The following is a 21556-nucleotide window of genomic DNA, read 5'->3' on the forward strand; positions in this document are numbered from 1 at the left end:
TAAGACAATGCCTGAAGTACTTTTTTCAACTGAGTAAGCACTCAATTTACTTTAGTCATTATTTTTACACCACTGCCACTTGGAATTTTTCTCTTTAGAATCTCTGTTGAACAGATAATTATCTGCTTTAAGAAGGGCTTTCCTTCTGAGAATAACTGATAAAGAGACTTTCAACCCAGATAAAGACTCATTTACACACTTCTTCCCCTTGCCAGCCAGTCTGTGGGCATAGAGATAGATGACCTCTCTTCTGTCAGAAACCCTCTATAAGAGGTTGGGGTAGGGTGGGGAGAAAGATGTTACTAATCAAGGAGCATAAGGAAGAAACGTGTCTATTCATTTTTTAAAAAGAGAAACAAATTCTATATCCCCCCCTATAAATTAAGTATAAGAAACATACAATTACACAGTAATTGTAATAAAACTTCAAATATATAATCTGACTAACAAAGGGAACGGAAGCAAGGAAAATAAAAGGGGAAGGGGAAATGGTGAGATACCAGAAGGGAGAGATGGAAAAGAGGGAGGGAGATGGGATAGGAGTTATTTGGTGGGAAAAGGTTTAACATGTTTGCCCAAGCCATGAAGCAACTGTGATGCTAAGCAAAAACCTTTCTCTCTGGGCCTCAGTATCTACTACCCTCACCTGTCAAATCAAGAAGGTTGATTGAATACTTCTTAAGGTACTTTCAGTTCTGACACTCTGATTCTAGGTTCTTACTTAAGTTCACAAATCTCCAATCCTCTAAGTGATCTGATTAAGTCATCCCCTGTTGTTGCTGCCCTTTAACTCTTTTAATTAGCTCTCCACTTTCCATCAGTTCTTTCTGAACAACTGAACTGTCTTACAGCAACAATGTTCATTTGGTGATACGTTTTTTGTTTTTTTTTTGCGGTACGCGGGCCTCTCACTGTTGTGGCCTCTCCCGTTGTGGAGCACAGGCTCCGGACGCGCAGGCCCAGGGCCCATGGCTCACGGGCCCAGCCGCTCCGTGGCATGTGGGATCTTCCCGGACCGGGGCACGAACCCGTGTCCCCTGCATCGGCAGGTGGACTTTCAACCACTGCGCCACCAGGGAAGCCTGGTGATATGTTTTAATGTGCAAAGGGCTTTCATATACATTACTTCATCTGATACAAGTGCCTTATAAAGCAGGTAGGGCAAGAATTATTATCTGTATTTTAATCTCTGCCCACTTGATAGGCAAAAAAAATCTCATTATTTTGATTTGCATGGCTTCGATTAACGGCAATGGTAAACTCTTTTTCATGTTTATCACCATTTATATTTCTTCCTTTGTGAATTACTACTCATGCTCTTTAAGTATTTTTTGAGTTCTTCATATATTAAGTATACTAATGTTACAGATATTTTCCCCCTGGTTTATAGTCTGTTTTTGTTGTTGTTTTCAAATTTTTTATTTTTTGGCCGCATCTAGTCTTTTTTAATTTTGTTTCTAGTGAGCTGGGTTTTTATTTTTAATTATAAAATATTCAGTACATACGAAAGAACATTTGCAGCATATGTAAATAATAAAGCCTAAAAATAAAACAAATACTCATGAACCCAATGTAAGAAAGTGAATATTATCAATTCTTTTGAAGCTTCCTATGTAGTAATTCCCATCACAACCCCTTACTGCCCCTCTGAGGGAACCATTGTCTTGAATTGTTTTGTGTATTGTTTGTTTTTCATCATTCCCTTGCTTTTCTTTACATTATTACTGACGTATATAAAACCCTAAACAACATATTGGTTAACTTTGCTTGCTTTTTAACTTTTATAATACATGGTATGACCATCTATGTATCCTTCTATAATCTCCCACATTTTATGTTGTTTCTGAGATTCTTCCACATTGATGCATGTAACTGCAACTTATTCATTTTCACTGCTGAAAAAGTACTTATATGAACAAAGCACATTTTATACATTCTTCTGTAAGTAGGACTTTGGGTATTTATATGTTTTTGCTGTTAAGAGCAATAACGTTAAAATTAGATCTACCACCTATCTCCTGGTATACTTGTGGCAAGGCTTCTCTAGGGTAGATACCTAGGAATTGAAATGGTTGAAATACTTTCTTGCCAGTACGAATTCTTAATTCTAACATATCCAAATCTAGCTATTTTCCTCAAAAAAACCCAAAAAAACAAAAAAACTATTATGGGCACAGATGGTAGTGATGGCTGCACAACAATGTGAATATATTTAAGACGACTGAACTGTACACTTATAAATGGTTAAGATGGTAAGTTTTATGTATATTTTACACAATAAAAAGGAAAAATTGAATTAAAAAATCCTTAAAAAAAAAAAGACTGTATCTACAAAGTCCTTCCCTACTCTAAAATCACATAACTACTCAATTATATATTATCCCATTTGTTTCAAAGTTTTGTTAAAAAAAAATACATATTTACTTAACTCTGAAATCCATCTGGAATTTATGTCCATATAATAAGGAACTGATTTTTTTTCCAAAAATAATTAACTGTCCCAGGAATAATTATTAACTACTACATTCTTTCTCCACTGTTTTGAAATGCCACCTTGATCATAAGCTAAATATATACATCCATTTGAATTTGTATCTGACTTTTCTAATCTGTGCCATAAATTTGTCTAGTATTATGTAAGTTCCATGCTATTATAATTATTATGAATTTTCAATACGTTTTAATATGTAGCAGTCCAGATATTAAAGGCAGTCTGGACATTAAAATATAAGAGCAGCCCCCGCCTTATGTTATTCTTTTTTCCAAAATTTCCTGGTGTTACCCACAACAATTTTTTCCTAATCCCTTTGGAATTCTAACTATAATTCCATTATATTTAAAAATTAATTTCTTATCCCCATTTAAAGGGTGGGAAAGTGAAGCTCAGAGGGGTAAATGCTTTACCCAATTAAATTTTTGTAGTCAGACGAGGCAGTTCTAAAACTAGGACATGGATTTTCTGGTTCCTAAATCAGTGTTCTCTCCACTAAAACGGCACCTCTCAAATTTTAACATGCATGTGAATCACCTGCGACTCTAGTTAAATGCAGATTCTGATTCGGTAGGTCTAGAATGAGGCCCAAATTCAGCACTTCTACAAGCTCCCAAGTGATGCTGATGCTGCAGTCTGAGGACAAGACTCAGAGTAGCAAGAACACTATATCTTTTCAATCCAAGTAGTTCTCATGGGAATGCTACTATTGATCTTGGGTACCTCTGCTTAGGAGAAATTGTCACTGGAAAGAAAACTTTCTTGGCTTGGGCTGCCTTGCAGCCACCAAGCCTAGTTGCTGTCTTTCCTAAGGATATCAGAGCAGTTGCTTTGTTCCTGAAGTCCACCACTGTGTAATTTGTCACAAGAGGATCCACAAAGCTGATCATGTGGTGCTGGCACATCCTCTGCTCTTGGGCAGAAACCTTGTTGGTGATGATGTCTAGGCCTTCATAAACCTAGGGGAAAGAAAATTAGCATGAGAAAGTCATCTATCTCCATAAGATGCACACTTGATGGGCAGAAATGGTGATCTATTCCTCTCTGCAGCCAAACACTTGACTGACCCAAAGCACCAGAGGAAATGTGTTCTAACCAGAGCGCAGCCAGATCCACATTATCCAAGACAAAGGAAACAGAAGAAAACAGAACATTGGCTTTCTTATCAAATAGTGGCTATTAACTCAGACTTAAAGATAAAAAGTATATGTAAATCGGTGCCCAAATAAGAACTAACTCTGCAAGATTAACTGGAGGTTCTTTGGCCTGAACTTCAAGCATTTAGAAGTGGGCAGGTTGTTACTACTTACCACAAGTCTCCAGAAAGGTAACATTTTGCATTGCTCATAGTTCTACTTCAAATGCTTAGATATTTTTTGGATTTAAATGCTCTGAAAGGTTTTTAGAATTTGTAAAAGATTGGCTCCATTTGTGGAGAAGTGGCCTATCTACAAAGATATATATAAAACACACACATACACACTTTGAAGTCAGAACCCCTAATACTGCTGAACTGTAGTAGAAACAGTGTGCCAAATTACTGCTTCAGGAGGTCAGCAAATACAGTCTAAATACTCAAAGGCAATATCCTGTCTGTAAGCTCTTGATCTGCCAATTAAACTAAAAAGTTCAAGTGTACTTTTTCTAAATGCAAGGTCTCAGATGGAGAACAGATCTGAAAATACTAGTTTGAAAATAGGGATGAATGCTTTGGGATTAAATGTTCTCTCTGTAATCACTGATTCTACAGGGAGCACTGAATGAACAAATAATAAGTTCCACAGAGACCACAAAGATGTTAAGAACATTTTTTAATCTCACATTTCCCTTTACTTATATGGGTGTCAAATAAGTACAGTACAGTATAATGGTTAGGAGGAAGGACCCTGGTGCCAGGCTGCCTCAGATCAATTCCTAGCTCTGCCACTTACTAGTTATTTGTACTTGGAGTAGTCAGTTACTAACCTCTGCGTGCCTTAATACCTCATCAGTAAAATGAGGATAATAATATCTACCTCATACGGTTGTTGTGTAATTAAATGAGTTAATACATGTAAAGAACTTAGTTTTTGCCTGGCAGATGGTAAATACTATATAAAGGTCACTACATTACTACCCATATTACTACCATCAATACTATCACAACAACACAAGAAGAATGGGAAATAATTTTAGTGTCACTATCACTCTGAAGCCTCTGTGCTCCTAGCTACTGAGGTTACTTACTCAACAAGGATATAAGCTATCTTCAAGCAAAAAGAAAACTGTTAATTAGTAAGACAGCACACAAGAATCTAAAAAAAGAGTGGATATATGTATATGTATAACTGATTCAGTTTGCTGTACACCTGAAACACATTGTAAATCTATACTGCAATAAAAATTTTAAAAAAAGAAACCTTATAGTACAACTTTCTCTGAAATAAATAAACCAACAGCCCTCTTTAAAAAAAAAAAACCAAAAAACAAAAGAAAACAACACACAGAAAATATATAAATAGAGCCATAGAGAAAGAACTAGCTTTGCCTTTTTTTTTTTTTTAGAAGGATATTTATTTATTTTTGCTGTGTTGGGTCTTCATTTCTGTGCGAGGGCTTTCTCTAGTTGTGGCAAGTGGGGGCCACTCTTCATCACGGTGCGCAGGCCTCTCACTATCGTGGCCTCTCTTGTTGCGGAGCACAGGCTCCAGACGCGCAGGCTCAGTAGTTGTGGCTCATGGGCCCAGTTGCTCCACGGCATGTGGGATCCTCCCAGACCAGGGCTCGAACCCATGTCCCCTGCATTAGCAGGCAGACTCTCAACCACTGCGCCACCAGGGAAGCCCTAGCTTTGCCTTTAACTAACTCATTTATCTGTGCCTGACAAGAGAACTGCATTCTTACACCTGAATATTGATGGAATCTTAAATCATAGGGTGTTCTTTTCCCTGTATCTTGAACAAGACTTCTTTCAAACATTAGACCACAGTATACAGTAGGGTATACTGTATACTGTGGTCTTCTGTGCAAATTAAGAAAACTAAAGGAGGGAAAAATAATTAATAATTGTGTGCCTCTCCTTCTTTTCCCACAGCCTTCAGTTGGCTCTACTGAAGCTTAGATTCCAAATGACCCAATGTTAAAAATCAAGCAACAGGGCTTCCCTGGTGGCGCAGTGGTTGAGAGTCCACCTGCCGATGCAGAGGACACGGGTTCGTGCCCCGGTCCGGGAAGATCCCACATGCCGCCGAGTGGCTGGGCCCATGAGCCATGGCCGCTGAGCCTGCACGTCCGGAGCCTTTGCTCTGCAACGGGAGAGGCCACAACAGCGAGAGGCCCGCGTACCGCCAAAAAAAAAAAAAAAAAAAAAAAAAAATCAAGCAACAACTTGATTTTGCCAAAAGAGGACTTCTGACCTCTGTAAATAGATTCTCATTTTTAACACTGAGATTAACGTTAAGAAAATGTATAGTTGCAAATGCATAATTATCAGCCCCCACCTCCAGAAAAGCCAAAATGTAAACATCTCTACCAGCACATTCTATCAGATATGTAGATAAATTTGAAGATATATTTTCATCCTGTGTTCTGCCTTTAGGTGTATTTTCTAGAGCCCCTTAAAATGGCCAGCTTTAATAGATAAACACATAAACATAAATCAAACAGAGGGGACTTCCCTGGTGGTGCAGTGGTTAAGAATCTGCCTGCCAATGCAGGGGACATGGCTTCAAGCCCTGGTCCGGGAAGATCCCCATGCTGCGGAGCAACTAAGCCCGTGTGTCACAACTACGGAGCCTGTGCTCTAGAGCCCGTGAGCCACAACTACTGAGCCCACATGCCACAACTACTGAAGCCTGTGCACCTAGAGCCCATGCTTGCAACGAAGAGAAGCCACCACAATGAGAAGCCTGAGCACCACAACAAAGAGTAGCCCCCTGCTCGCAGCAACTCGAGCAGCAACGAAGACCCGACACAGCCAAAAATAAGTAAATAAATAAATTTATTAAAAGAATAATAATAAATCAAACAGAAGGTAACCCTAGAACTAAGCTCACCTTATTTGCTGAAGGAAGTAGCCTAATGTACTGTTTATGGTATATTTACAAATGTCAATGAATATCAGGAAGAAGAGCATTAATGGTTGAAAAAAAACCAGAGTTCTTGCTGGTAGAGTTAACAAACTAAAAACTGTAACTGAATCTTGGTTAACAGTGTAAACTGTCATCTCTGAGTGACTTGTTAACCCTTTGTTTCCTGTACCATCAGATTAAAAGAAACTGAGCATAAAGATATAGGTGATACAAACTAGGTATCTGAAGATAAAAGAATTATTGTTAACTTTTAGGTATAATATGCTTTTATGGTTATGTTAAAAAAAGAGTACTTAACTTTGACGTATACAGTATTTTGAAGTACATACAAATGAAAGTATATGATGTCTTTTTTTAAAAAAAGAAATCAGGGGACTTCCCTGGCAGTCCAGTGGTTAAGACTTCGCCTTCCAATGCAGGGGGAGCGGGTTTGATCCCTGGTCAGGGAGCTAAGATCCCACATGCCTCAAGGCCAGAAAACCAAAACGTAAAAGAGAAGCTATATTGTAACAAATTCAATAGAGGCTTTAAAAATGGTCCACATCAAAAAAATCTTTAAAAAAATAAAATTTTAAAAAGAAAAAAGAAATAGGAGCTGCATAGGTAAAGGATTAGTGGTTGCCAGAGGTGGGGGCATGGGGTGGACAAAACAGATGAAGGCAGTCAGAAAGCACAAACTTCCAGTTATAAAATAAATAAATCACAAGGCTATAATGTACAGCATGGTTAATAATACCGCTATTGCATATTTGAAAGTTGCTAAGAGTAAATTTGAAAATCTCATCCCAAGGAAAAAATAATTCTGTAACTATGAATGATGATGGATGTTAACTATACTTATCATGGTGATCATTTCACAATATATACAGATGTCAAATCATTTTGTTGTACACCTGAAACTAATATAATGTTGTATGTCAACATTTATACCTCAATTAAAAAAATATTAGAGGTAATTCAAGGCTATGTCTATAATGATGTTGCTTCACTCTTTTCCGATATAATATGACTTCTTTTGACAGGTACTGATATGCTGTTATAGTTGTGTTTACAAATGACGAGGCAGCTTGCGATCACAGTAACTGTGTATTTTAAAATTTTACTCATAAATTGTTAACAAGCAAGAAGGCAAAGGTAGATGAAAGGCATATGTAAAGTATATCTATACCTGCACTGTACAAGAGCAAGAATGATGCTGAGAAAATATTTGTTAATAACGACACAAGAGGTATGGATCACTGAATCAAACACACAGCTATGATGCAAGTAAAATTCACAATACATTACTTATATTATAACATTGTTTTATGCTTTATTTTGCTTTAACAGAAAAAAAGAAAGTTTATATATTATAAATCAACTATACTTCAATTTAAAAATTAATTCGTTTTAAGTTTATGATGACTGGGGTCTGTGTTCCAATAGTGGGGGAGGAAGGACAGATTATAATTGGAACAAGATTGGCCAAGTGTTCATAATTATTGAGGCTAGGTGACAGATATATGGGAGTTCAACTACTATTCGCTCTATTTTTTTATATATTGGGAAATTTCCATAACAAAAGGAGTCTTTAAAAATTTTTGGAAGCACTTCACACCCATTAGGATGGCTATTATTAAAAAAACAAAACAAAACAGAAAATAACAAATGTTGGTGAGGATGTAGAGAAATTGGAATTCCTGTGCACTGCTGGTGGGAATGTAAAATGATGCAGCTGTTGAAAACAGTACAGCGGTTCCTCAAAAATGAAAAGTAGAATTACCATATGATTCAGAAATTCCGCTTCTCGGTATGTATTCAAGAGAACTGAAAGCAGGGAGTTGAACAGATATATATATACACCCATGTTTATAGCAGCATTTTTCACAACGGCCAAAAGGTAGAAGCAACCCAAGTGTCCATCAGAGATAAATGGATAAACAAATGTGTTCTATACTTACAATGGAAGATTATTCAGCCTTAAAAAGAAAGGAAATTCTGACATGGATGAACTTGCTATGACATGGATGAACCCCAAAGACATTATGCTAAGTGAAGTAAGCCAGTCACAAAAGGACAAATATTATGATTCCATTTATATGACATATATAGAATAGTCAAATTTTGAAACAAAGTAGAGTGGTGGTTGCCAGGGGCTGGGGCAGAGAGGAATGGTAACTTAGTGTATAATGGGTACAGAATTTCAGTCTGGGAAGAGGAAAAAAGTTCTGGAGACGGAGAATGATAATGGTTGCAGAACAACCTGAATGTGCTTAATGCCACTGAAATGGTTGGTAAAATGGTAAGTTTTATATATTATGTATATTTTTCCACAACTTTAAAAAGACTTGATGATAGATTTTAGATACAATGAGAAACTAGTGAAAATTAGCAAAATAAAATAAAAATGTCAAAGATTTGTTGAATTTTTCAATTCTTTTGAATATATACCCAGAAGTAGAAATGCTGAATCATATGGTATTTTTCAAAATTATTGAGAGGGCTGGTAGTGCTCTATTTCTTGAACTGAGTTGTGATTACACAGGTATTTTCACTTTTTGACAATTTACTGAACTGTGCAGTTATGAATTATGTGTTTTATGGTGCACATTATTTATCAATTAAAATCATACTGCTAAAAAAATCATACTGCTAGGCCAAAAAGCAAAAACAGAGCAATATTTTATACATTTGCATTAAGGATAAATATCTAAACAAACCTAGAAACCAATCAGCTTTATAAATGTCACATTTGGTCCATATTCTTATTATAAATGCCACAATTGGGCTTATAATTTTATTACCTGTCTAGAAAACATCATTCCACAAGAACAGGTTTGTAGCTGACTGCCTGACATTTTGCCTATTTTCCATCTTTAATTATAGTTTCAGTGTGACTCTACCTATAGCATAGTCAGCTCTAGGTGCTAGAAGAACTAAAAGGATCTGTGTTATCTTTTAAAGGCAGCACGTCACTCTGTTCCATTTCCCATTCTCCCAGAGGACACCTGTGATCTGCGTACATAGAAATGACTAGATAAAATGTTTCTCTGCACAAATTAGATTTCGACAATACTAAGGGAACTCTGGCCTCTTTGTAAGACTTGATAACTGAAATAATCTGAGAAATTGCAGGTTTAACCTACTTAGCCAATTATCAACAAAACTGGCTTATCTCAGCAAACATTTACTGAGAGTCTACTGTGTGCCAGGTACTCAGCAAGACGTTAGGAGTGCAAAGACTTAAAAGGGTCCTTGTCCTCAAGGAGTCCAGCTAGCTAGAGACACAAATATACTATAAGGAGATAAGTGATATAAAGTTTATAAGAGAGAGATTAAAGATTGACTTACAATCTTCTCTAAATATCATGATCATTAAACATTTAATGTTCTAGGTATTTAACTGGGTACTATAGGGAAATAACGCCTCTTTGTCTCACCTCTATTGAGAGGTTATTTTCAGACTGAAAAAATTCTGAAAAAAGGCTACAAGGCCGAAATAACCCAAACTCTCCAAATCAACAGAGCTCAAGTGCCCAGAGGAGCTAATGAAGGTGAGGGAAATCTACAACAGAGACCTAGAAGAAAACCAGCAGAATCTAGAGCTGTGGTTGTTTGTAAGCCGGAAGTCAATTAGTCCATCAGGGGATGCTTGGCAACGTCTAGAAACATTTTTGTTGTCACAATTTGGGGGTGGGGATGCTACTGGCGTCTAGTGGGTAGAGGCCAGGGATGCTGCTAAACATCCTATGATACACAAGACAACCCCCTGCCCCCACAACAAAGAATTATCCAGCCCCAAATGTCGAGAGTCTCAAAGTTGAGAAACCCTGATCCAAAGAAATTTCACCTCGGAGAAACTCCCCAAAAAGCTGTACAGCCAAAGGTCCCACTCCTTGAAGCTCCAACCCTTTGGGGTTGGCATGCTGTAGGATGGCCCTAATGAGTGTGCTAACCAGCAGAGACACTGGGAAGATCCTGGAGCTCTGTCCAAGTGCTGGCTGGCTATGATGCACCAACACAGCTGTCTACAAGCAAAAGGAAAAGCTACCCACCACTAATTTGGTTCCATCCTCTCAAGTTATCTTCCCCCTTTTGACTTCATTTACTTCCTAATCCAAATTAGATGCTGAAGCCCTTCAATCCCTTTCTTGCCTCTAGGGATTACACCTGCCTTGAAAGCCACAATCTTGGATTATGCATCAATATAACTATCCATCCACCTTCTCTGCTGGCTGCCCACCACTGCTCCATGGATATCTCCCTCACTGAGATCATTAATGAACCCTGACTGCCAAATATAACATTCTTCTGCTAAGCTCTCAAAACATGTAATGTTAATACAACAATCTGATACTCCTGAGCTCTCCTTCATAAATCATTCTCCTTTGGGGACTTCTCTGGTAGTCCAGTTGTTAAGAAACCACATTCCAATGCAGGGGATGCAGGTTCGATTCCTGGTCAGGGAACTAAGATCCCACATGCCACGAGGCAAGTGAGCCCATGCGCTGCAACTACTGAGCCAGAGCCACAACTAGAGAGAAGCCCATGTGTCGCAACGAAAGATCCTGCATGCCGCAATAAAGATCCCGCGTGCCGCAACTAAGACCCAATGCAGCCAAATAAATAAATAAAATAAAATTTAAAATAAATAAATAAATCATTCTCCTTTGGGACTTCATATGGCACCATCTTCTCCAGGTTTTCTTCCTATCTCACTGGACCTTCCTCAGTTTACTTTACTGAGGCCAGCCACTGATCTATTAGCAATGTCTGTCACGGGAACAATATGGAGAAATGGCAGTCTTTATGTCATCTACCTGCCATTTCTGTACTATAAACTTTCTCTGGGTGACCCCCATGGCTTCTACAACCATTTTTTGTGCTGATAACTCCCGAAACCCTATCTGCAATCTAGTTCTCTCTCATGATGCTAGAACTGTACATTTAACTGCCTAGTGGACATTTCCATCATCTATGAGAGGTATATAATATAGTGATGAAGCAGTTAACAGTAAGGACTCTAGAGTCTGCTTGCCACAATTTAAATCCTGGCTTCACAACTTACTAGCTATGTAACCTTGGGCAAGGCAGTAACCTCTCTGTGCCTCATAATCCTTATTTATAAAGTAAGGATAATCTTAAATCTACCTCAAAGGATTATTGTAAAAATTAAATAAATGATACAGCAAAGCATATGGAATAGGCCTGCCCTATAGGAAGCAGCAATAAATGTTAGGTAGCTATCATCATCATCATCACCCCAAACAGGCACCTGAAACCTGCGATGTCCAAATTGACCTCCTTATCTTCTAACCCATACTTGAGTGAACCACCTCAATAATCAAACCAAAAATCTTTAAGTGATCCTAGTATCTCTGTCTCTCTCCCCTCACATTTCCAATCTGTCTCAACTTCTATTCACACAAGTTCCTAAAATTATCTCAAAGCTTATCACCATTACATTTCCCACTGCCATTATATCAATAGAAGGCTTCATGATTTCACAGCTGAACTGTTCCATCAGCTTCCTCATTGATCTTCCTTCCTTTAGCGTATAACTGTTCCAATTTAGTCCACACTGCAGCCGGTGATCTTTCTAAAATCAAAATATGGCTTCATGCAGCCCCGAACTCTTTAGCACCACCTCTAATGAAAGCCTGCCTTGAGAACTCTCCCCAGTCCTCCCCCATCCATGCTTGTCCTCCATGCTTCCACATTACCCTGTATTTACCTCTATCACAGAACTTCTTGTACATGTGAAGTATTTTGATCTCCCCCACTAGACTACAAGTTCTGAGGGAAGACTGTATTTTATCTCTAGTCTCAGCACCTGGTACAGTGTCTAATACATGGAATATACTCAATTAGTACTCTGTGCCAGAGGTACAGAGTGCTAGATCTTATGCTAAGAGTTTCACACCCTATGATATTATGTTGCCTCATTTCACCAGTGAGGAAATAGAAACGTAGACACATTAGGTAACCTGCCTGAAGTCACACAGCTAGTTAGTGGCAGAGATAAACTTTGAATCCATGTCTTCTGACTTCACAATCAGTGTTCTTTTCCCACTATGTTGCTAATCTCTGCTCTGTACAAATCAGCTTTGTGACTTTGGAAAGTCAGTTTTCATGTCTGGAACCTCAAGTTCCTCATATCTAACATCCTTTCTAGTTCTAATAGCCCAAGCTTCAGGAAAAGTTTTGGCATAGGAGGATAAAAGGAAAAAAAAATTTTTTTAAAGATGTTGACACTTGCCAGAAAGTTGATTTTCCTTTTTGATTAAAGGAATTTGAATTTGGTTATTCAACTGAAGAGATGTTGAAGAGTAGAGAAAAAGTCAGTCTCTTGGTTAACTTTTCTTTAATAAAAGGATACCTTTTAAAAAAATTTACACTTCACTACATTGGAAACAATGAATTAGCTGCAGGAACATCATGGCAGGCAACTACTCCTTTTAGAGCTTTGTTTAGCAGAGATCCAACTGCAGACACGTTGAATAAACAGCCAGAGTAAGATGCCCAGGAAGCAGGAGAACCAGTACCTTGACCTGTTCAGTCAGTCTGGTAAAAGGAGTGGTTTGGAATTTATAATGCCAATCATGACTTTTACTTTCTTATGGCTATCTCTCTTCAAAGGAAAAGGGATTAGAATCACATAAAGCTATGCTTATCAAATTAAGAAGTGCACACAGGGCTTCCCTGGTGGCGCAGTGGTCCGCCTGCCAATGCAGGGGACACAGGTTCGATCCCTGGTCCAGGAAGATCCCACATGCCACGGAGCAACTAAGCCTATGCGCCACAACTACTAAGCCTGCATTCTAGAGCCCTTGAGCCACAACTACTGAAGCCCACGCACCTAGAGCCCGTGCTCTGCAACAAAGAGAAGCCACCGCAATGAGAAGCCTGCACACTGCAACGAAGAGTAGCCCCTGCTCGCCACAACTAGAGAAAGCCCACGCATGGCAACAAAGAGCCAACGCAGCCAAAAATAAAATAAAATAAAATAAACAAATAAGGAAAAAGAAGTGCACACAGCGAGTTCACTGGTGGCCTAGTGGTTAGGATTCTGGGCTTTCACTGCTGTGACCTGGGTTCAATTCCTGCTCAAGGAACTGAGATCCCACAAGCCTCACAGCACAGCCAAAAAAAAAAAGTGCATACATAATATGTATGTGATGTATTCTTCCAGAGCATCAATTACTTGGTGGCAACAAGAATTTGAAACATTTGTACGTCTGAATAAATATAGACAGATAAGAACAGAGAATGCAAAATTAGCACATACTTGTAAGTTAAAATGAGAAACTTTGCAATGCAGAGTCTATGCTGTGGCTGCTTAGAAGTCCACCTGCAGGGGACTTCTCTGGTGGTCCAGAGGTAAAGAATCCACCTTCCAAAAAAAAAAAAAAAAATCCACCTTCCAGTGCAGGGGACACAGGTTCACTCCTTGGTTAGGGAACTAACATCCCACATACTGCAGGCAAACTAAGCCCACGCACCACAACTACAGGGCCCATGCGCCCTGGAGCCTGTGCGCCACAACTAGAGAGAGAAAACCCACAAGCCACTACTAGAGAGAAGCCCAAGCACTGCCAACGAAGAGACTGCATGCTGTAATGAAAAGATCCCGCGTGACGCAACTAAGACCCAACGCAGCCAAAAAGAAATAAATAAAATAAATATAAAATTTAAAAACAAAAGCAAAATGTTAAAAAAAAAAAGTCCACCTGGAAACACTGATGAAGCATGGATATAAGGAAATTCAGAGATAATGTAACCAGTCTTATCACCTAAATTTTATGTTGAGAATACTGAGGCTCAGAGAGCTCCCCTGGCCATATAGTTGATGGTAGTGGAGGCAGGACTAAAGCCTAGTTGCTCTGCCTATAACCCAAGCTGTTTCTGCTGCCTCTTATCAGTAGAAGTTTTATCGTCATTTGACTCTGGTCTGTTTGCTTGCTTGAAGTAATGAATTCCTACTGAGGTGGAATTAAATTCAAGAAGCTGAGGAGAATACAGCTACCATACTCTTGAGAACCTTGAAGGGGTTCAGTGTAAGTGTGACAGAAAGCTAGAAATATGCACACAGACAATGCCATGTGACTATAAGGCTGAGACAGAAACAAAAGGGCTACTTTGAGAAAAAACCAAAATTAATGTTAAAGTTTCTATTTTGTGGCCATCTTCACAGCCTCAAGATTGGCCCACTTTTGATGGTTTGAGTGATATTTTCTCTTAGGATAGCTATGATAGAGTATAACAGCTGAGATGCTCCATTATTTGGAGGTGTATGTCTAAGTTAGGGAGAGGAGTATAGCATAATAGAACCAGAAAATCCAGGTTCAAATCTGGCTCTACAGCCCAGTTAGCCTTCATCTGTCAGGTTATTTATCAAAATAGTGGCTTAATGAGTACGGGGTTTTCTTTTGTGGTGATGGAAATGTTTTCGAACTAGATAGAGGTAGTAGTTGTTGTACAACACTGTGAACGTACTAAGTGCCAATGAATCGTTCTTTTTTTTTTTTTTTGGCTACGCCACACAGCATTTGGGATCTTAGTTCCCCCACCAGGGACTAAACCCGTGCCCCCTGTCCAGGGAAGTCCCTGAATTCTTCATTTTAAAATGGTTAATGTTATGTGAATTTAACCTCAATAAGGAAAATAATGTAAGTAAGCATATACTCTTGGGACTTCCCTGGCAGTCCAGTAGTTAAGACTTTGCCTTCCAGTGCAGGGGGTGTGGGTTCGATCCCTGGTCAGGGAGCTAAGATCCCACATGCCTCAAGGCCAGAAAACCAAAACATAAAACAGAAGCTATATTGTAACAAATTCAATAAAGACTTTAAAAATGGTCCACATCAAACAAACAAAAAAATCTTAAAAAAAAAAAAAGTATATACTCTAATAAAGCTCTTAGAAAACTGGAAGAAGAAAGTAACATGTACATCCTCTCATCCAGCAATCCCATTCCAGAAATTTACCCTGAAGAGAGAATCACACAAATGCAAAAATGTTTGTGCAAAGATGTTCATCTCAGCATCATTTATTAAAGCAAAAAAAAAAAAAAAAACCAAAAAACTAAACCTACTAAATGTTCTTCAGCAGAAACCTGGTTAAGTAAATTATGATACACCTATAAAATGGAATACTACACAGAGATTAAAAACAATAATGTAGAAAGTCGGACAGCTTACACTATCAAATTTCAAGACTTATAAAGCTACAGTAACTAAAGACAATGCAATACTGGCAAAAGAACAGACACACAGATCAATACAACAGATTAGAGGCCCCAGAAGTAGACCCACACAAATATAGTCAACTGGTCTTTGACAAAGGTGCAAAGGCAATTCAATGGAGAAAGGACAGTCTTTCAAAATCAGAGCTGGTACAACAGGACATTCATACGTATCTTAAACCTTTTATAAAAATTCACTCAAAACAGATCACAGGCCTAAATGTAAAATGAAAAGCTATAAAACTCATATATAGGGCTTCCCTGGTGGCGCAGTGGTTGAGAGTCCGCCTGCCGATGCAGAGGACATGGGTTCGTGCCCCGGTCCAGGAAGATCCCACATGCCGTGGAGCGGCTGGGCCCGTGAGCCATGGCCACTGAGCCTGCGCATCCGGAGCCTGTGCTCCACAACGGGAGAGGCCACAACAGTGAGAGGCCCGCGTACTGAAAACAAAAACAAAAACACCTCATATATATATATATATATATATATATATATTTAAATATATAAAACTTCTTTTTTAAAAAATAGGAGAAAAATCAGCATGACCTTGGGTTTGGCAATGAGTTGGGTTTTTTTGCTTTTTTTTGGCCACGGCACACTGCTTGCAGGATCTTAGTCCCCAGACAAGGGATTGAACGCAGGGCCACGGCAGTGAAAGCGCTGAGTCCTAACCACTGGTCTGCCAGGGAATTCCCTGGCAATGAGTTTTTAAGATATGACACCAAAGCCACAATTAAAAGAAAAAAAAAGATAAATTGGACTTAATGAAAATGTAAATTTTCTTCTGTGAAAGACACTGTGAAGAGAATGAAAAAATAAGATACAGATTAGAAGAAAATATTTGCAAATAACATGTCTATATAAAGGATTTGTATACAGAATATATGAAAAACTCTTAAAATTCAACAATAAGACAGCCCCCCCAAAAAAAGATCTGACAGACACTTCACCAAAGATATACAGATAGTAAATAAGCATGTGAAAAGATGCTCAACATCATTAACCTTTAGGGGAATGCAAATTAACCACCATAGATACCAGTACACACCTATTAGAACTGCTAAAATTAAAAACAACAATACCAAATGCTGGAAAGAATACAAAGAAACAGAAATTCTCATTCACTCACTGCTGGTAGGAATGCAAAATGATACAGTCATTTTGGAAAATAGTTTGGTAGTTTCCTATAAAGTTAAACCAGTCCTGTAAAGTTAAACCACTAGCTATGTTTATAATAGCTTTCTTTACAACTACTAAAAACTTGACACTCAGATGGCCTTTCATAGGTCAATGAACATATTACATACAATGGAATAATACTCGACAACCAAGAGAAATGGACTCATGCAACAACACTGAAGAATTTAAATGTATTTTGCTAAGTGAAAAAAGTCAGACCCCAAAAGCTGCATGTTGAATGACTCCATGTATGTGACCTTCTGGAAAAGACAAAACTATAGGGACAGAAAACAGATCAGTGGTTGCCAAAAACTGGTGTAGGTAGAGGAGTTGACTACAAAGAGGGCACATAAGGCAATTTTTAGAGTGATGGAAGTGTGGTATGGTACTGTGATGGTGGATACCTGACTCTCTCCATTTGTAAAAACCCACAGAACTGTGCACAACAATGAATGCACTCTACTGTATGCAAATTAAAAAAAAAATAACCAGAATGTCTGAAGAACCAGGACAGAAAGCAGACTGCAATAAATGAATCTAATTATATTACAAATGTATGACATAACCTTACTGGAGAGGGGGTGGGGAGGAGCTGACCTAAGTAACTTTGTAAAACAATGTTATGACTAGACACTATATGGCTAAAATGAACAAAAAGAACTGAACACAAACATCATACTGTAGTTGGTAAATTTGTTTTCATAGTATTAACTACTTAAACTACTTTACAGGTTGTACAAATAAGAAAATATTTGTAGACAAGGAGAGCCAGGTTCCTTACTCCGAGAAAGAAGTCACAAATAAGCAAGAAGGGAAAATTAATATAAACCCTGTGGTGGAGCAGAGTCAGAGATATCAGTATAAATTCATGTTTATTTTAATATACATACAGACAGATACAGAAATAAATATAGATATTTGTGTATACATGAATTAGCGTATATACATATGTTTCCTAGCAACAAGCACACTTAGCACCCAGCTCTTGGTATCTAAATACCATTCACCAAAAAAAGGAACCAGGGGGACTTCCCTGGTGGCACAGTGGTTAAGAATCTGCCTTCCAGGGCTTCCTTGGTGGCGCAGTGGTTAAGAATCCGCCTGCCAATGCAGGGGACACAGGTTCAAGCCCTGGTCCTGGAAGATCCCACATGCCGCGGAGCAACTAAGCCCGTGCGCCACAACTACTGAGCCTGCGCTCTGGAGCCCACGATCCACAACTACTGAAGCCCGTGTGCCACAACTACTGAAGCCTGTGCGCTTAGGGCCTGTGCTCCGTAACAAGAGAAGCCACCGCAGTGAGAAGCCCGTACACCGCAATGAAGAGTAGCGCCCACTCGCCGCAACTAGAGAAAGCCCGCACGCAGCAACAAAGATCAAACATAGCCAAAAATAAATAAGTAAATTTTAAAAATAAAAATAAAAAGGAACCAGGGCTCCTTGGAGAAATGGATGATTCTAGGACTGGAGCAGGACAAATGTAAGTTGAAAGCAGCCTGTAGTGCCAGAAAGGAAGTGCTAAACAAACAAATATGGGGCATGCCGAAGGACACAAGAGTCAACATGAAAGAGCACCCAATAACCAAGTTGAAATAATTTGAGCAATAAAATAAATAACTTAGTACTGGATTATAACCCAAGAAATAAAATAAATATCCCTACTGATGTAAGTAAATAGGGGAGAGAGAACAAATCTCTGCAAAAGAATTTCAATTAATAAAAGTAGGAGGACTTTCCTGGTGGCGCAGTGCTTAAGAATCCGCCTGCCGGGCTTCCCTGGTGGCGCAGTGGTTGGGAGTCCGCCTGCCGATGCAGGGGGTGCGGGTTCGTGTCCCGGCCCGGGAAGATCCCACATCCCACATGCCGCGGAGCGGCTGGGCCCGTGAGCCATGGCCGCTGAGCCTGCGCATCCGGAGCCTGTGCTCTGCTGCGGGAGAGGCCACAGCGGTGAGAGGCCTGCGTACCGCAAAAAAAAAAAGAATCCGCCTGCCAATGCAAGGGATACGGGTTTGATCCCTGGTCCGGGAAGATCCCACATGCCATGGAGCAACTAAGCCCATGCGCCACAACTACTGAGCCTGTGCTCTAGAGGACGTGAACCACAACTAATGAGCCCTCGTGCCGCAACTACTGAAGCCCGTGTGCCTAGTGTCTGTGCTCTGCAACAAGAGAAGCCACCGTAATGAGAAACCTGCACACTGCAACAAAGAGTAGCCCCCCCTCACCGCAACTAGAGAAAAGCCTGCGTGCAGCAATGAAGACCCAATGCAGGGACTTCCCTGGTGGTGCAGTGGTTAAGAATCTGCCTGCCAATTCAGGGGACACAGGTTCGAGCCCTGGTCCGGGAAGATCCCACATGCTGCGAAGCAACTAAGCCTGTGTGCTACAACTACTGAGCCTGCATTCTAGAGCCCGCAAGCCACAACTACTGAGCCCGCATGCTACAACTACTGAAGCCCTCACGCCTAGAGCCCATGCTCTGCAACAAGAGAAGCCACCTCAATAAGAAGCCACGCACCACAACGAAGAGTAGCCCCCCGCTCGCCACAACTAGAGAAAGCCCGTGCACAGCAATGAACACAGCCAAAAATAAAAAGATAATAAATAAATTTATTTTTTAAAAAAGACCCGGGCTTCCCTGGTGGCGCAGTGGTTGAGAGTCCGCCTGCCGATGCAGGGGACACGGGTTCGTGCCCCAGTCCGGGAAGATCCCACATGGCGCGGTGCGGCTGGGCCCGTGAGCCATGGCCGCTGAGCCTGCGCGTCCGGAGCCTGTGCTCCGCAACGGGAGAGGCCACAGCAGAGAGAGGCCCGCGTACCGTGCAAAAAAAAAAAAAAAAAAAAAAAGACCCAACACAGCCAAATAAATAGACCCCAAACATACACATAATTTAAAATAAAATAAAAGTAGGAGGAATGAAGGAAATTACCACAATAATTATAGCAGGAAAGATTCATTGATAAATGTTAAAATTAGGAGGTGAAACTTTAAGGAAAAACAAGATATCTGCATTGCCTCAAGCAACTCCCCTAAAATATTAATTACTGTGGTGCTTTTAACATATGCCCACAAATTCTTTGATACTCCTCCCTTCAGGATGTGGAGCTTAAATCCCTTCCCCTTCAATGTGGGATGGACTTAGCAACTCATTTCCAACAAAGAGAGTATAGAAAGGAAAAACAGAGATTTCCCCAGCGGTCCGGTGGTTAAGACTCCGAGCTTCCACTTCAGGGGGCGCAGGTTCAATCCCTGGTCAGGGAACTAAGATCCCACATGTCACACGATACAGCCAAAAATAAATAAATAAATTTTAAAAAATGAAAAGAAAAAGATTTAACTTTACAGTAGAGGAAGCTGGCAGACACAACCTAAACCAAATGATCAAGGTTAACATCACCAGTTGATGTTAAATCATGCTGACATTACACCCTGATATGATGCAATGAGAAAGGTACTTCACCTCTGTGGTATGCCTTCTCAAAATTCATAATCATGTGAAACCATCAGACAAACCCAAATTGAGAGACAATCCACAAAACAGCTGACCAGTACACTTCAAAAAGTAGCAAAGTCATGAAAGACAAGGAAAGACCAAGAAATCTGTCACAGATTGGAGACAAGCAGACATGAGGACTAAATGTAATATGGTATCCTACATTGGATCCTGAAACAGAAAAGGGACATTAGTAGAAAAACTGGTAAAATCCAAATAAAGTCTACAGTTTAGTTAACAGTATTGTGCCTATGTCAATCTCTTAGTTTTGATAAATGTGCCATGATGATATGTTAATTTTAGAAGAAGCTGGGTGAAGAATATACAAGAACTCTCTGTACTATCTTTGAAACTCTTGTGTAAATCTTATAATTACTTCAAAATTTAAAAACTAACAGTAATGTAGAACAGGGTTTCTCAACCTCGGTACAATATATTGATATTTTGGGCCAGATAATTCTCTGTTGGGAGGAGCTGTTTTATGCATAGTAGGATGTTCTGCAGCATTCCTGGCCTCTACCCACCAGACGCCAGGAACCCACCTTTCCATTTGTTACAGCCAAAAACGTCTCCAGAGATTGCCAAGTGTCCCCCAGGGGGGCAAAATTACCCCAGATAGAGACCGAGATGAGGGTTCAAGAAAGTAATTTTTGGGAGGGGTGAGATAATAATAGGGCCTACCTAATAAGGTTGTGGTGAGGATATTAAATGAGATAATATATGGCAAACTTCTAGAACACTGCCTGACATATTTTATTATTGTTATTATTTTCAGTATTATTAGTATTCATGGCACAGTGGTAAGAGCTTGAACTCTGGCTGCCACAATGAGGAAGGAGCAGCAGTGAAGTTCCAGCTCAGAAGTAGGGCCCCAAAGGTAAGCAAAGAGACAAACAGGACCCTGGTCTGATTCAAACTTATCTAAAGAATCCAACAAACTATACAGGAAACCACAACCAGTTCAGTTAAGCCATACTAGAGTATATGCAGAGCACATAGGTGAATTCCTATATACCCAAATAACTTACACCCCTCAAACATATATTCCTTCTTGAAGTGGAGCTGTTTCAACACCCTGCCCCAGGCACTGAAACATCAGGG

The 21556-nt window shown here is 39.6% G+C and overlaps 1 protein-coding gene across 2 annotated transcripts in view; it reads right to left on the reverse strand.

Moving 5' to 3' along the window:
• Nucleotides 1-21556, reverse strand: part of TRIT1 (tRNA isopentenyltransferase 1) — a gene marked incomplete at its 5' end in the record, with an annotated part of 42373 nt that overhangs the window by 14048 nt on the left and 6769 nt on the right. For both annotated transcript variants that reach the window (XM_079697579.1, XM_079697578.1), the window contains one exon: nt 3279-3450. In XM_079697579.1, the coding sequence (XP_079553705.1) occupies nt 3279-3450 (172 nt within the window). The remainder of the gene's footprint in view (nt 1-3278; nt 3451-21556) is intronic.

The sequence above is a fragment of the Hyperoodon ampullatus genome (genome assembly GCF_949752795.1).
Source record: "Hyperoodon ampullatus genome assembly, chromosome: 2".
Lineage (NCBI taxonomy): Eukaryota > Metazoa > Chordata > Mammalia > Artiodactyla > Ziphiidae > Hyperoodon > Hyperoodon ampullatus.